The sequence below is a fragment of the Anopheles coustani genome, chromosome 2, assembly GCF_943734705.1.
Source record: "Anopheles coustani chromosome 2, idAnoCousDA_361_x.2, whole genome shotgun sequence".
In the NCBI taxonomy this organism is placed as follows: Eukaryota; Metazoa; Arthropoda; class Insecta; order Diptera; family Culicidae; genus Anopheles; species Anopheles coustani.
The window spans coordinates 8395494-8409367 of record NC_071289.1 but is presented as its reverse complement, the minus strand read 5'-3'; the positions used below and the strand labels follow the sequence as shown (position 1 = coordinate 8409367).

Below are 13874 nucleotides of genomic sequence, written 5' to 3'. Positions count from 1 at the left end.
ACTCGTTTTAGGTCTCGGCTTAATTTGTTGTATATTACGTATCCTATTTTGTATATGCCCATCCCATTGTATATCATCTAGTCGTAGAGCGCGAGATAAGAAAAACGCCAAGATAGACGCAGATCATAGAACTTCCCTGTTGCGAGGTGACAGTAAACGAGTATCGATAGCACGCGGACCTCATATACCGGTAAGAGCAGAGGGTATTCTTGCTTGATGGAAACCGAACCCTAACCGTCTTCGGCTTTCTTTCTTTGTTGTAGACAAAACAGCCTCAGATTTATCCAAAATCCATCGTCAAAACCAAAACCTACGAGGGTGTGGAGGCCTTGCGGCAAATTGCGACCACGTCACTGTTTCTGCAAAACGAGCAGAAGGTGTCTTCGAACCGAATCGTTCCTATCATTAAAGAGCCGGAGAAATTAGAAGGTACGATGGTCAATAAATGATGTAGCCTTTCTCTACAGTTTGGTTTATTTTCCTTCTCCATCCATTTTTCCTGTAGAGCCACCTTTAGAGCTGAAAAAGATTGACTCCCGGCGGGATGAGGCAGCTATCGTTAGTATATCGGATGGAGAGGACGACTCGCACCGGCACCGAGCGGCTGGTCAACAATCATCATCCGGTGCGGCTCGGTCGGACATGCAGGTGATAGATCTGGCGGGCGAAGATCCGGACGACGAGCATTCACCCAGCAGCGGATCGAGCCACCAGCGAAAGGACAGCAAGCTACGCCGTCAGCGGACATCGGTCCACCAGCAGAAACCGGCGCGTGAGCTGCAGACTTCGGCGTACGGAAGTGGCGGTGCGGTGCCCAGTGAACACTGCTCCAACATCCAGATGGAGACGTCGCTCATGGTCATCGGTCCGACGCCACTCAGTTCGCCAACGAAGACGATGCAGCAGGCCGGCGGTTCCTCCTCACTCACGGTACCGATGCCCGCGAACGGCGGGTCCACCCTGCTAGGATCCGCCCATAGTAGTAGCAATAGTGCCGGCGGTAGTAGTCATAGTAAACCGGTCACCTCGCAGCCCGGAACGAGCGCCTCTGGTGGAAACTTGCTAACACTGCCACCCCAAACCAGCTCGATGGCCGGCGGTGTGATAGGACCGGTATCGGTAAGCTTCGTCGGTAGTACGCCGCTGCCCGGGCAACTGTCGCCACTGCCGTCGACCTCGTACCCAGTGTACCGGGCGTCTGCCGGCTCGATACCGGATGCTTCCTCGCCGCACTACAACAGCAACAGCAGCAGCAGCAGTAGCAACTACATCTTCTCGCCACCGCCTTTCACGCAGCAAGATCCAATCACCCTAGGAACCAGCACGATCAGCACGGTGGCGCCCGCGCCGCTGCTGCATGCGTCTACCGTGCACACTACCAAAACCGAACCGGAGCTAGTGTTAAGTCCAGCGAAGTTAGGACAGTAGATTACGAGCAGATCCTTTGCTACTACTAGATATAACCATCCCATCCATAGGACATATTACCTTGTAGATGAATCACGCGCCACACCCAATGGACAGCCTCCATTTGGTTACGAGGCCAGAACACCGATACCGTGTCTTCGAACGCTATCACTACCCAAGGCTGTATGATCTGCTAGGAAGTGGCAAGGGAGAAGCTGGCGTTTTCCTTTCCACCCGCCTGAAAATTCACAATCCAGTCGAACATTTTTCGGCCAGCAAAACATTCCCAGCAAACGTCTGATGTCGCAATAGATAATGATAACAGGTTTATTTTCTCGTTTTTGCCTATGGCTTCCCTCTCGTTACCTCTGTGCAGATCACTAATGCTGCTCTAAGCCAACCTAACGAACCAACCGCATTTAAACAGACAGTTTAAAGCAAAACGGGATCCGGGATGGATCCGAAATGGAGAAACTAGTAACGGAAACGCAAACGCAAACGCAACGCTCCTTTTCGTGCATTTGAGCTCGGTGATGTCTATTGGTTTTACGCTTCGATAGCTTTTGAAGTATTCTTCATTCCCATGGCTTCTTGCTGAGACATTCACAAGGAAAAACAACGTAATAAAAAAAAACCATTGTCTAGTGTCTAGCTCTACATATCGTCAACAGATTGTGTAAGGAAATGTATAGGAAAGAATATATATATTTTTAATGTGTAAATTGAGCCACTTCTCTCGGAACAGCCTTCTGCAGGCAAAGGATTGTATGAACGAATAGGTATTTGCTATTTTGCTATTACCTTGAATTACCGTACAAGCTATTTAATCGCGTTGTGTAGGAAATGACCCTGCAATCACGAGCCGCAACGTACCACAGGGGGTGGTACTCTTGAGAAACCAGTACAGCGTCGCACGTGGACTTGCATGGAACTAAGATACATTCACTTGAGAAACAAAATTGAGATACTTCCAGGACGTTTAGTACTTACTGTGGCAACAAAATTACTACTTTATATACTTTCTATTTCCCATCGAAGGTACCGTTTTTGTCATTTCAAGTAGACACACATCCTTGCCAAACATCCCGAACTCAACGGAAAAAAACCAATGAAAACTCCCTGCTATTCACCTGCGTCTGTTTTATGTCTATTAGCAGAGATGGTATGAAATAGAACAAATAACACAAACATTGCCGATCAACCGAGAGAACACAGGAGAACAACAACAAAATACACTTATCGTATGCGAAATGCGCCTGTACATTTTCATTTTGCTATATAACCTAACGTACCCGTTATGTTCAGATGCACAATAGAAGATGTTTAAAAATTTGTTAAAGCAATTTCAAAGAATTTATCATAAAAAGCCTAGCAAAGGGTGAGGTATTATCTATGTATTGTTAACTAAGTTTAGTAATTGTTTATTGAAATCATGCTACAACAAAGTATTCGTGCAATTAAACGCATTGTTGAAAACTAAAGCACCAATCAATAAAAACGCGGACCTGTTGAGTAAAGCAGAGAATTTAAATAAATTTCAAATACTACACATACTTCAAACATCGTAATTTCAATACGTTTCTATCTGAATTGCTACCTAGACCAATTGCGATGAAGATCGACATTTTTGGAATATAGGTCTTCATATCTAAACTCGTTTTTACTTGGTGGGTGCAATAAATCTGTGAAAAGTCACCATAAAGTATCACTGTTGGTAGTATAATTTAAAATTTAACGATTTTTCAGTATATGGCAGAGTTTAAATTTAGTTGTTTTACTATGGATGGGCTAGAGAAACAAGAAAAGAAGTCGTACTGAACAACACATACATACAACAAGGAACAGCAACTAATCAACCAAATGTCCCGTACCATGTAAATAGGCCATTGCTTCCAAGCTGAATCATAAATAAATATGGCAAATTGATTTATATGCTTAAACAAAACAACAAATCAAAAAAGGTAACAAATTGCAAAAAAATATACTACACAAAAGTAGGATCCATTCGACCACATGAGCAGAAAAAATCAACGTTCAACTAACTATGATTTCCGTTGGGCTGCTTCACACTTGTTTTAGGATTAAGCAATACGAACTACAGCATTGGGCTGTTTGCGAGATCCTTATAAAATGTACCACGTAAGAACGTTGTGCATAACATGGCAAATATAAAAACACATCAACAAGGAAAAAGAACATGAGCCATCTAAAGTTACTATTAAGTTCCGGAAGAATGTCCCCAGTTTGCTTGAAAGATCCGATAGATATGAACTGAAATCGATTCTGTTGCTGAGTGTTGAGAGCACGAGAGTATCTTTACATCTCTATTAAGCCGTACCCCGAAAACAACTGCAATGCGCGATTAACGTTACTAACAAAAAAAAAGTTAATGTCGTGCGCTCTATCCACGATTAACTCGTCGACTAAGCAAATTCGCAAAATAAATGCTGAGAAACATGCAAGAAACTTGTCGTATTGCTGTGTCGTTCCCATTTTCCCAACTAACACAGGACGCATGGCAAAAGGCGCCCTTTAAAAGCGGGAATCTACCATTATGGAGAGCAATCTTAATCATCTGAACAAGCATCAGAAGGCAAAGTGCTTAAATAGTGGTCATACACACTTCAGCAACTGCATCCCAGTAAGCAAACCATGGCCATGAATAGTAAAGTAAACTAATGCTACCAAGAAACTGAACTGAAAAATGTTGGCGAAATTTTACAGCAGCAAAAATTAAACGTGTAGACAAGAGACAAGAAAAGGAAACAAAAACATTACATGAAAAACGTTAATAGAGCGAATAAATATGGCGGGTGGGTGAGCGAAAGAATGCGAGATGTTAATAAGAAAACGGTATGCCTTTGAGTACAGTTTTTTATGGGCATTTTGTGATGACAATTCTCATTGGTTGACAACGGGTTTTTAGCTGATGAAACTCCAAATTTACACCAAAAACATTTACAACATTTGTTCAACTTTATAACATAACGTCTGGTTCAAATATCGAAGAAACGTAGCACTTCTATTTCAACCCTTACGTCAATTGCACAACCTGCCAAGTAAAAGAAACATCGGTTTGAAATGTAAAGCAACTGTTAAAAATTCCAAGAAGTGGAATGGAAAGCGAAATCTCCAAAATACAGGGGTTGGAAAAAAAGTGCCTCGGTTGTATGACGCGCAGTTATCAGGTCCTAGAGGAGGAACGTAAAGACATAGCGCTACAGTCGAGTTCCACCAACTGGTCTGGAAAGCCGCAGAAACTCGATAAATACCAACGGATTAGAGAACGAAGGCTCGCGGCACGAAAGGAAAGGATAAAACTGTTGGCGAAAATCAAAAAGCACTCAAACTATAAGAAAGTGTGGCACAAATTTGCCGAATTTGAGGATCGTATATTGACCGAATTACTTGGTCCGATCGAAAAGCGTACGCTGCTGATCTGGCAAAAGTTTGAGTTCGACGACGACGGACTAAACAGGAAATATAAAGTTGGCCGTTGTTATGATGATCCGGAATGGAAGTATCGTGTAGAAAGGATATCAGCACCCACAATTTCACCTTTTCTCAGTAATCAAATACCGTCGATCACAGTCACGGACACCAACGGGGAACAACAAAACATTGTAATAAATAATCGAACATCAGAGCACTCTACAATGGCAGATAAATCCAATTCAAACACCGACCAGCAACAGCCTTCGGCAAAACGTGCTCGTCTCGCTGAGTCTTCGTTTGTTATTCCACTACCACCTGATGCCGTTTGCACGCAGAAGAATTCTCCTGATATCCATGATACTACAACCTCCAGCTCTATTCTTTCTTCACGGCCCATAACGACCACGGAGGCACCGGAGTACAGCCTCGATTATATAAAATCTAGTACGAACATCTACGAGCTGGCGATTTACAAGAGAATGCAAAAATTCCCCAATACACAACTGACACCGGAAAAAGTCGATAAAATTATAAAAGCAATATACGATTTCTATCGGCCCAGCTTCGCCCAGTTGGAAATCCCTACCATATTGCGAAAATTGAACCTTCACGAGCAGATGGAATTAAATACTAAAGGAGCATATACGTGGGCATGCGAACAATTGGGGATTCCCATCGCAACAGTTCCGGTATCCAAAATGCCAGCCGTTGAATCCGCCCCAGAATCTGTACGAGAGCCACAAATAATAACTCGGCCCGATTCAGTGTCCTCCGCTAGCCAACCAACTGAAGAAAATACACCAACGGTGGAAATGCTGCCCGAACCGAACATAATGGCTTTAATGCCGCCAGTTTATCCTACACAGAGTCAGGGTGGAAGTCCGGTACTATCGGGAGTTGAGAATTACTCCTCCGCATTGAAACCTCCTGAAGTAGTACAAACCAACGAAACTGTGCCATCAACTATTCCGGAAAATGATACCGTAGTGGTTATTAAACAGGAAACCGATGCTTCACCAAATTACACATCAGGATATGAAGGATACGTAGAAGAAATACCGCTCCTCGACCAAGTACATGTCATAGATGACTCACCTGAAAATCTCCTTGAAGACTTGGAGCCTGCCGAGCCAAACACTGAAGAAAATACACCAAACGTGGAAATGCTGCCCGAACCGGACACAGTGGCTTTTATGCCACCTGTTTATTCTTCACAGAGTCAAGATGGAAGTTCGATGCCATCGGAAGAAGAGAAATTCCCATACAGTGATACCGTAGTGTTTATTAAACAGGGACAGGAAAGCGATGCTTCGTCAAATGATATGACAAACACGACAGGATATGGAGGATACGAAGAAGAGACCCCATGTCCCGACCAGGTACCAATGTACATCGATGATACAGCTCAAACTCTCCCCGATGAATTTGTGAGTCCCGAGCGAAACGCTGTTCAAAGGCGACCGGTAGGATTATTACAAGTTATATCCAATTACTTTGCATCACTATTTTCGACCGCCAAAGAGGGGGGAAACTGAATCGTATGGTAGGCCCGTTTTTCATAATCATTTTCTCTGCACACCCATCAAATTGATTACATGATTTCATAATACTTTATAATTATCTTTTAATTTCCACAGACTCCCCTTAAGGAAACAGATCGCAAGACGTCGAAGGCTGACCAGTAGGAAATATATTGTCCCTGGTGAAACCATGGCTTAACTGCGGATAAAAAAATATAATTTCCACTTATCAAATAGACGAAATAAATTACATAATAATGAATTATTTTGGCAGAGTTTATGTAGTTTGAAATAAAATAAACTTCAGTTCAATTTATTTGTCCTAAGAAAATAATTAATTCATTAGCAAACAAAATGCCTTTAAATGCGTAACCAATCGAAAGATAACCAAGCCGACTGTGTTGCCGAAAGTATTCCTTTATGAAAGATTTATTTGACAGATTTGACCCTAAATTACGACTCACTAATCGTGGATAAACACGGAACATTTGTTTTAAGTAGCTAATTTTCCTCGCATAGAAGCACTAAAAGGAAAAACAATCAACTTTCCACATTTTTTTTAGTTTCCTAACGAAAAACGGAAGCTACAGAACACCACCATTTTCTATAACAGATAGGGCTACTCCTGGTACTGAAGCCATAATTTTGTATCTTACTATTCTGGGAAGCTTGTAAAAAGATATGTCAGCTCTGCGCCAAATTCCTAAACGGTTTCACCTCACGCCAGAACGCATCGGCAGGTCGGTATGAGCAGCTTAGAAAACTTCCCCGAAATCAATCCCAAACAACTTGCTACAAGTGGAACTGTTTGAAGCGTTTTTGGATTCTATCTTTTTATGATCGAACATTTTTGGGATTATATCAATATCGTTTTATCTTCTAACCAAAACTGCATTCATTCAAATTTGCTTAAAACACACGCTTTCCCTCGGTGTATCGTTTGCCAACGTTGTTGAGCAACGGGAGCTGACCGATAGCATGCGGACATACTGCTAACACTAATTAACTGTACATTACTTCTCTTACCACTAGTTTTAAATCACATTCCCGTGAAAGTAATCGGCTCCAGGCCAGAAGAGTATGCAAACGGAAGAACCCAGTGCGCCCTCTGGTCACAAAACGCGGACAAACGATACCCTTTTTCTACTGTATTAACCAACGCCATTAGTTCACACCGTTAACTCATGTCGGGAAATGTAGTACTTAAGTCCTTGTCTGAAACGAAAGACTGATATATCAACCAAAACGAAGGGCAATTCTACGAAAGTGGATTAATAGATAAAATAAAACGGAGAAGTAGTATTGGTTGGACGTGTGGTGTGTAGTGAGGATATGATATATGGATACTGCATATCTTATCGCTTTAGGAAACACCATTGAATGCTCTTTTTAATAGTCCAGTGCCCATTCGTTCTCCTGGAGGAACGCATCGACCACCTCTTTCATCGAGTAGTTCGATATCAGTTGGTCCTGCGTAAGCTTGACGCGCGTCACCGGATCGAAGTGGCCGACTCGTTGCAGGTGCTCCTCGATGTCCTTCCGTTCGTAGGTCATCCCGGACGGGGTAATGACGGGATCCACCAGCAGCTCGAAGCTGATCTTACCGCAAAGGTAATCAGGTACTTCGCGTTTCTGTACAAAGGAAGGAAGAAGAATGCATAAAATACATTCGCTTCTCCGCGAGCCACCCGTTTTTTTTTTCTTACCCGCCGTCTATCGTCAACTTTGGCGAAGATATTATTCAACTCAGTCATGTGATTTTCCTTAAATCACATAAAGAAAGTATATATTATTTTCTTATGGATCCGAAACCAGCACCAAAACAAAAGGGACTTACGCCTTCTCGTTCTATTTCCTGGACTTTTTCCTTCAGCGTTTCTTCGTTGATCGTATCGTCCACCTTCAGCTTGGCTAGCCGATTTTCCATGTCCTCGGTAATTAGTCTGCCGTACAGAAAAAATGATCAAATTAAATTGATAGTTCGGAAAACATACACAAGTCTTACCTATTCAAATAAGACTGCAGTTCTATTTCCTGACAGATGCGTTTCTCCTCCTGTATGTTCCACCGCTTCTTGCGTGCCAGGCGCAGCTGGGATGCAATGTCATCGCCAAAATTGAGCTTCTGCTCCTTGGCCAGATCGTGGGCCCGCTGCAGGTGCTTGATCGCTTCGTCGAACGATTCCAGCTCCATCAGACTGAGCCCGAGGAAGAAGTGACCCTTGACAAGGTTCGGGTCCATATCGAGCGCACGCCGGCAGTCGCTGCAGGCCGTTTCCCAACGCTTCATTTTAATGTGGCACAGGGCTCGGTTGGTGAAGTAGGTGGCATTCGTGGAGTTTTTGATCTAAAACCGATAGAAAAAAAAAGTATTTGTAACATTCCACAGTTTTCGTCATGCATGAAGAAGCGTCATAAGACAATTCTAAATCCGACAGTTCCGTGAATTCTTGGTATACACATACGCATGAAACATTCGTCCAGGGCACGTGTTCGACGGTCATTGGCACGTGTAGTATTTGAAGAGTATTGGATTCTAGCCATACAAAAGTGCCGGTAAAAAAAAACAACAGGAAAAAACGGAAACACAAAGAAACGGATAAAACTCAAACCATCACGACAACAGTCGCGTGACTGACGACGCCTCAGAATCAGCACACATCAATCTTTCCGACATCCCAAACATGCTGACTGGATCCCATAGCCCTTACCCTCCAATCCCTGTATCATCCGTGGGGACAGATTTTAATGAACCTGATAAGCGAAAAACTGCTGCTGGGCCAGCGTTTTATCGTTTCAACGTCTTTCTCCTTCTACCACTTTGTAGTGCACCCGCCTTTTCAACGGGAATAATTTCACAACAGCTCCAAGCCAGCTGGCTGTCTGGGGAGGCTTATGACGAGGAGCTCGCGCGTACCAATCGTAATCCAATTAGTCGCATTGAAAGTGCAGCGTGCCTTTTAAGTGAGGCTATTTTAATGGTTCCATTCATAAAACGAAGGCAATGTAGTAGAACTTATGACACGGCGTTTGACGTACTTGGTGGCGACATTCTTCACCGAAGAGGTTCTCAAGGGAATCACGTGGGCGTAAGAAAGGGATTTCGTGGGCGCGAAGGAATTTCAAAGATTGCAAATCTGTTTCATCATCGCATACTGTCAAAGAATATCACATATAAAAATAAATTCTACAATTTACACATTTACATTTCGCCTCGAGGCGAAAATAAATACACATTAAATATAAACTTTTACTTTCAAACCAGCCAACTGCGATCGGTCGATATGCCGTTGATTAGATCTACCTACCTTTTCGTCCGGCAATCGAGCATTGTTTCCGTTCTCCAGATGGAGCAGGGACACACAAAAGTCCATTAATTGCGACGACAGGACTGGCATGCTTCCGTGGCCCAAATGCGTACCACTAAAAGCTTCGCCCTCCAAAGGATACGGCGGCGGCGTACGGCAATGTTATCGATAAAGCGGTAACCTTGAAGCCGGTTAAGAGCCTCCTTTCAATGCTCCTATTTTTCATCAGAGCCCGGTGGGTTCGTTCGTCCTGCGACTGAGGGCACGCAAGAGGACCTACCCCGAGCTAAAATGTATTTGCCACCTTCTATGAAACCGCGCACCCACGCCAAACCAGTGCAGATAAAGGGAGCACAACCGAAAACATGTTGGAAAGGGTGTGGAATTGCTATTCCCTGCCGTGTTTACGTTTTTGATTACGTTATCACCAAGAACGACATGGTAGCGATTGCGTTTGTTTTTGGGTCTTTTTCAACAAACGAGGTTGGGTTAAATGATTGACAGAAACAGAAAAAAAAAACATGAAACGTACAAGAAAAAGTGTTTAAGCTGAACAAAATTCGCGAAACTGCATCGGTACGCAGATGAAACCCGGAGCTAATACACATGCCTAGCAGAAATACGGCCGTTTATGTTGCAATACTCACGATCGCTTTTGTGTAGAGATTTACAGCATCGTCGTATTTGCGTGCGGTGAATAACCGATTGCCTTGATCCTTCAGCTCAACATCCGAAAGGTTCGCCGTTGTGTACATATGCTTGCTCATCTTGCTGATGTCTGCTGCAGATGCGAAGAAGGTGCTATGTGCGGGTTTCACTTACGCGATCGAAACAACTACGCAGAATATGCAGTTTGGCTAACTTGGCAATCACTCAAGACTGATATGGAAAACAAGTCCAACGACTAGTCTTCGACCCCACGGGTATAGCGAAGAGATCTTTTTCCGCGGAAAACACAAAGGTACCACCCACGCAACGACAACCGCTACTGCTAGCTACTGAATGCAGCGGCGGAAAATTCCAGGCAAAACTCGGTCACCGTGCACCGTTGCTCACTAGAGATTATTGTGCATTCGCTTTTCTTTCTTTCATCCCCTTGAACGAATGTGAAACATACAACCGAACAAAACACTTTATTTTTCTTTGGAATTGTCATTTATCTATGGACCATATCATGCTGTTTACAACTATGTGTTGAATGATCCACGTCTCGTGTCTGCAGTATTTTTAGTGAAACATTGGACGTAAGCCTTCCGCGTTGACACTATAAACGCATTTCTTAAATACAGGGTGACATGGAACGGATTCAAATGGGAACCGTTGAAAAGGATAAATTAATTTATTTATAATTAAATTTAAACAACAGTTTATTTTTTACAATTCATTATTTTATACACGATGTGGTGTTTTTGTAATTGATGATCAGATCGCTGATGATGAGATAATCGCCAAGCTAAATATCCCCCTCTGTGCACAGACTCTTCCGAATAAATGCGCTGATCGAAAAGAAAACACAGATGCTCTTTTCAAATCATATTTTATTACATTGCCAATCCCTTCCATGCGTCAATCATTCATTCGTTTGCTGTCTGCTCTGCGGGTACGAAGGAATTCACAATTACACCGTTATGACCTCCCACTTGTAACTATAGATGATATCGTTATCATTTAAATATAACTGTTTTTCCGGAGATAAAACAAATCATAAGTTGCTTTCGCGTAAACGCTAGGCTCTGAAGGTATGTTCTGATAACTTTGTCGTCTTTTGGGAAAAGTATTCGATCAGAAAAAAATTATGCAATTTCCTATAAACTCTGATTCGCCTCCCCCACAACTCCCTTCCACGCAGTGTTCTCTCCTTATTCTATGCTCTCGCTTTCTGTCCGCACTTTACCTCTTTCTGCTCTTCGTTATATCTTTCACGCTTCGTCTATGAACCACCGAAATGTCCTTTCCTTTCTATGGTAAAAAAAAGTATCAAACGAAAAAGAAAACAGTATACAGCGAACAAATATTGCTTTAAAATCATACTGCATGTAACAGGAAATGTAAAATATGGAAACTACCCTTTCATTGGCCATAAAATAACATAAGGTTAAGAATCGTAATGCACATCGAAGTGGAAAATGATGTAAAACGTCGTAGAGTTTATGACTCAATTTTAGGATCACAATTCCGACGATAGTATGACGTGCGTCGAGTGACAATATTCAATCTCATACTTAAAGACGTCTGCTCTTGGACAAAGAATAACAATGAGAATACCAAAGAAATGTAGGAGAATTGATGGTGCATGGTCATGAACATTAGTTGAGCGAGCGCGGGATCGATAGATCTGATGCATTTCGATTGATGGCCCAAGCTCACTGATGTGCGTGGGAACTGATATTCAACTGATGGACCAACCGCTGGCCCCACCAGCCTTCTAGATCGAATGGCGTGAACCCTGGCAACCGTGGTTCAGATACACCGTTGTAGAATACTGCCGGGTTCTCGCTTTTGTCGGTTATTATCTAAAAAGAGGGAGGTTAGCGAAAATATGCTTAAATTGCTGTGAAAGTTTCATCGGGACAAAACTGTTTTCCACTTACACTGTGCCATGCTTCGTTGATGTATCGAATGAGTTCATCGTGCTGCGAATGTTGGAGCTGTGACGACTGCGGATGCAGCTGCTGGTGGTTTTGCTGCAACGGGTGCATCGGGTGCACTGCCGAAGACGACGGTGGTGGCCCATTACTACCACTATTGTTCATCATCGACCCAGCCGCGTTTGGCCCTACGTGATTAGGCTTTGGTTGATACGGTGAATGGTTCTGTGGGGGCATATCCCTGCCAGACTGCATCATTCCGGATCTTCGCATTATTCCCGGTGAAATAGACATCTGTCCCTGTCGACTGTGAGTGCATCGAAAAAAGATAAATAGTTAAATAAGGTCACTTCCATTCCAATCGCTTATCGTAAACAAATCGACAAAACGAAGAACAAAGAAAAAAAGGTCGCGAAATAAACACCAGGACAAGGTTGAACGTTGGCGCGGGCCAGATTTCAGCTACGGGGGAAAAATGGACGCCCGCTCAACCCATCATTGGTACGGTTTCGGTGCACTGCCGACGTATGCGGAAGAGCATTCCAGTGTGTTTTTGCTACATTTTCTGACACTAACAATCGTGCCTGGCTGACACATGGACGCCACACTTGGCGCAGAAACACTTACCCCATGTTTCGATCCATCTTTGCGATTTCTCCAAAGGTGCACTACGCCGTGGTAGATTGAGTTATGATATTGTACGAAAACGAGTTTTCACGTGCACTTTTCTCCCTTCCCGTAGAGGCCAGGCAGGGCAGCGCGATAGAAGGTTTTATTTCCTTCTGTTCACACGATCTCTACTTTCCCCCGCAGACACAGTAGGCTTCCCCTTTTCGCTAGGCTTTTAAACGCTACGCCAGCGATGTATGACTTCGCGGGGTAGACCGTACTGTTTGCTTCCTCCAGGAACACAAACGGGCAAAACCGCGACAACAACGCACTACCGCTATGCTTTCGTCTACGAGATGCGTTGTTATTTTACCCGTGTGTATTGGGCACCGTCGCACGTCGAGGGTTAAACAGAAAACGAAAATAAAACTCGAAACAGTTTAGATCTTTTCAGTCCTCTTCTTGAAGAAGCTCTTTGTTTTGACAGCGATTGTGGAGATGTTCATTTTACCAAACGAAGCGTTCATTTGGAACAGTTTAGGATGAAGTTTGGATGAATTTGGACATTGTTCCATGCAGCAAATGATAAGTAAAACTAAATTTACTGTAAATTCAATACGGTACAGAAAACCGTAGTTCTGTTGATAGATGCGCGTGTTGCAGTGCTTTATTTTACTAGTGGATACTTCATCAAAAAATTAGCAATTCATTTACATTTACATTTTATTCGCGCCCCTGACAATTTGACCCATTTGACAGTCCCATTTGAATCAAAGAAAACAACGGCCGTCTGTCGAGTTGCGATTGATTAAATTTCGTTAAGTTAACCATTTTCACTGATCTTTCTCCATATTTTTGTTCAACTAAGTTGGTTGCCTCTAAAAAACCTTTTATTTGAGAGGTAAATTGTAAAAACCAGACGAAAGACAAATCCGTTACAAGCATTCAGTGCACGATCCATCCGTCGCACAGCTCTCTGTCTCGTTCACACAGCACACAGCAGTTGGA

The 13874-nt window shown here is 43.1% G+C and overlaps 3 protein-coding genes across 3 annotated transcripts in view; 1 reads left to right on the top strand and 2 right to left on the bottom strand.

Annotated features, from left to right (window-relative positions):
• Positions 1-4237, top strand: part of LOC131267667 (uncharacterized) — a 60286-nt gene extending 56049 nt beyond the window's left edge. Inside the window, exons 4-6 of the mRNA XM_058270595.1 lie at positions 12-190; positions 264-429; positions 506-4237. Coding sequence (XP_058126578.1) covers positions 12-190; positions 264-429; positions 506-1428 — 1268 coding nt within the window. The 3' untranslated portion in view covers positions 1429-4237. The remainder of the gene's footprint in view (positions 1-11; positions 191-263; positions 430-505) is intronic.
• A 2396-nt stretch (positions 4238-6633) lies between these two features.
• Positions 6634-10774, bottom strand: LOC131262093 (E3 ubiquitin-protein ligase CHIP). Its single transcript, XM_058264016.1, has 5 exons — positions 10317-10774; positions 8368-8708; positions 8200-8305; positions 8069-8125; positions 6634-7994 (listed from the first exon to the last, which is right to left on the bottom strand). The coding sequence occupies exons 1-5, from the start codon at positions 10434-10436 to the stop codon at positions 7752-7754; spliced, it is 867 nt and encodes a 288-aa protein (XP_058119999.1). The 5' UTR covers positions 10437-10774; the 3' UTR covers positions 6634-7751.
• Positions 10775-11189: 415 nt separating this feature from the next.
• Positions 11190-13313, bottom strand: LOC131263008 (MAPK regulated corepressor interacting protein 2). The gene is made up of 3 exons (XM_058265130.1): positions 12885-13313; positions 12261-12564; positions 11190-12182 (listed from the first exon to the last, which is right to left on the bottom strand). The coding sequence occupies exons 1-3, from the start codon at positions 12899-12901 to the stop codon at positions 12033-12035; spliced, it is 471 nt and encodes a 156-aa protein (XP_058121113.1). The 5' UTR covers positions 12902-13313; the 3' UTR covers positions 11190-12032.
• Positions 13314-13874: the final 561 nt, after the last annotated feature.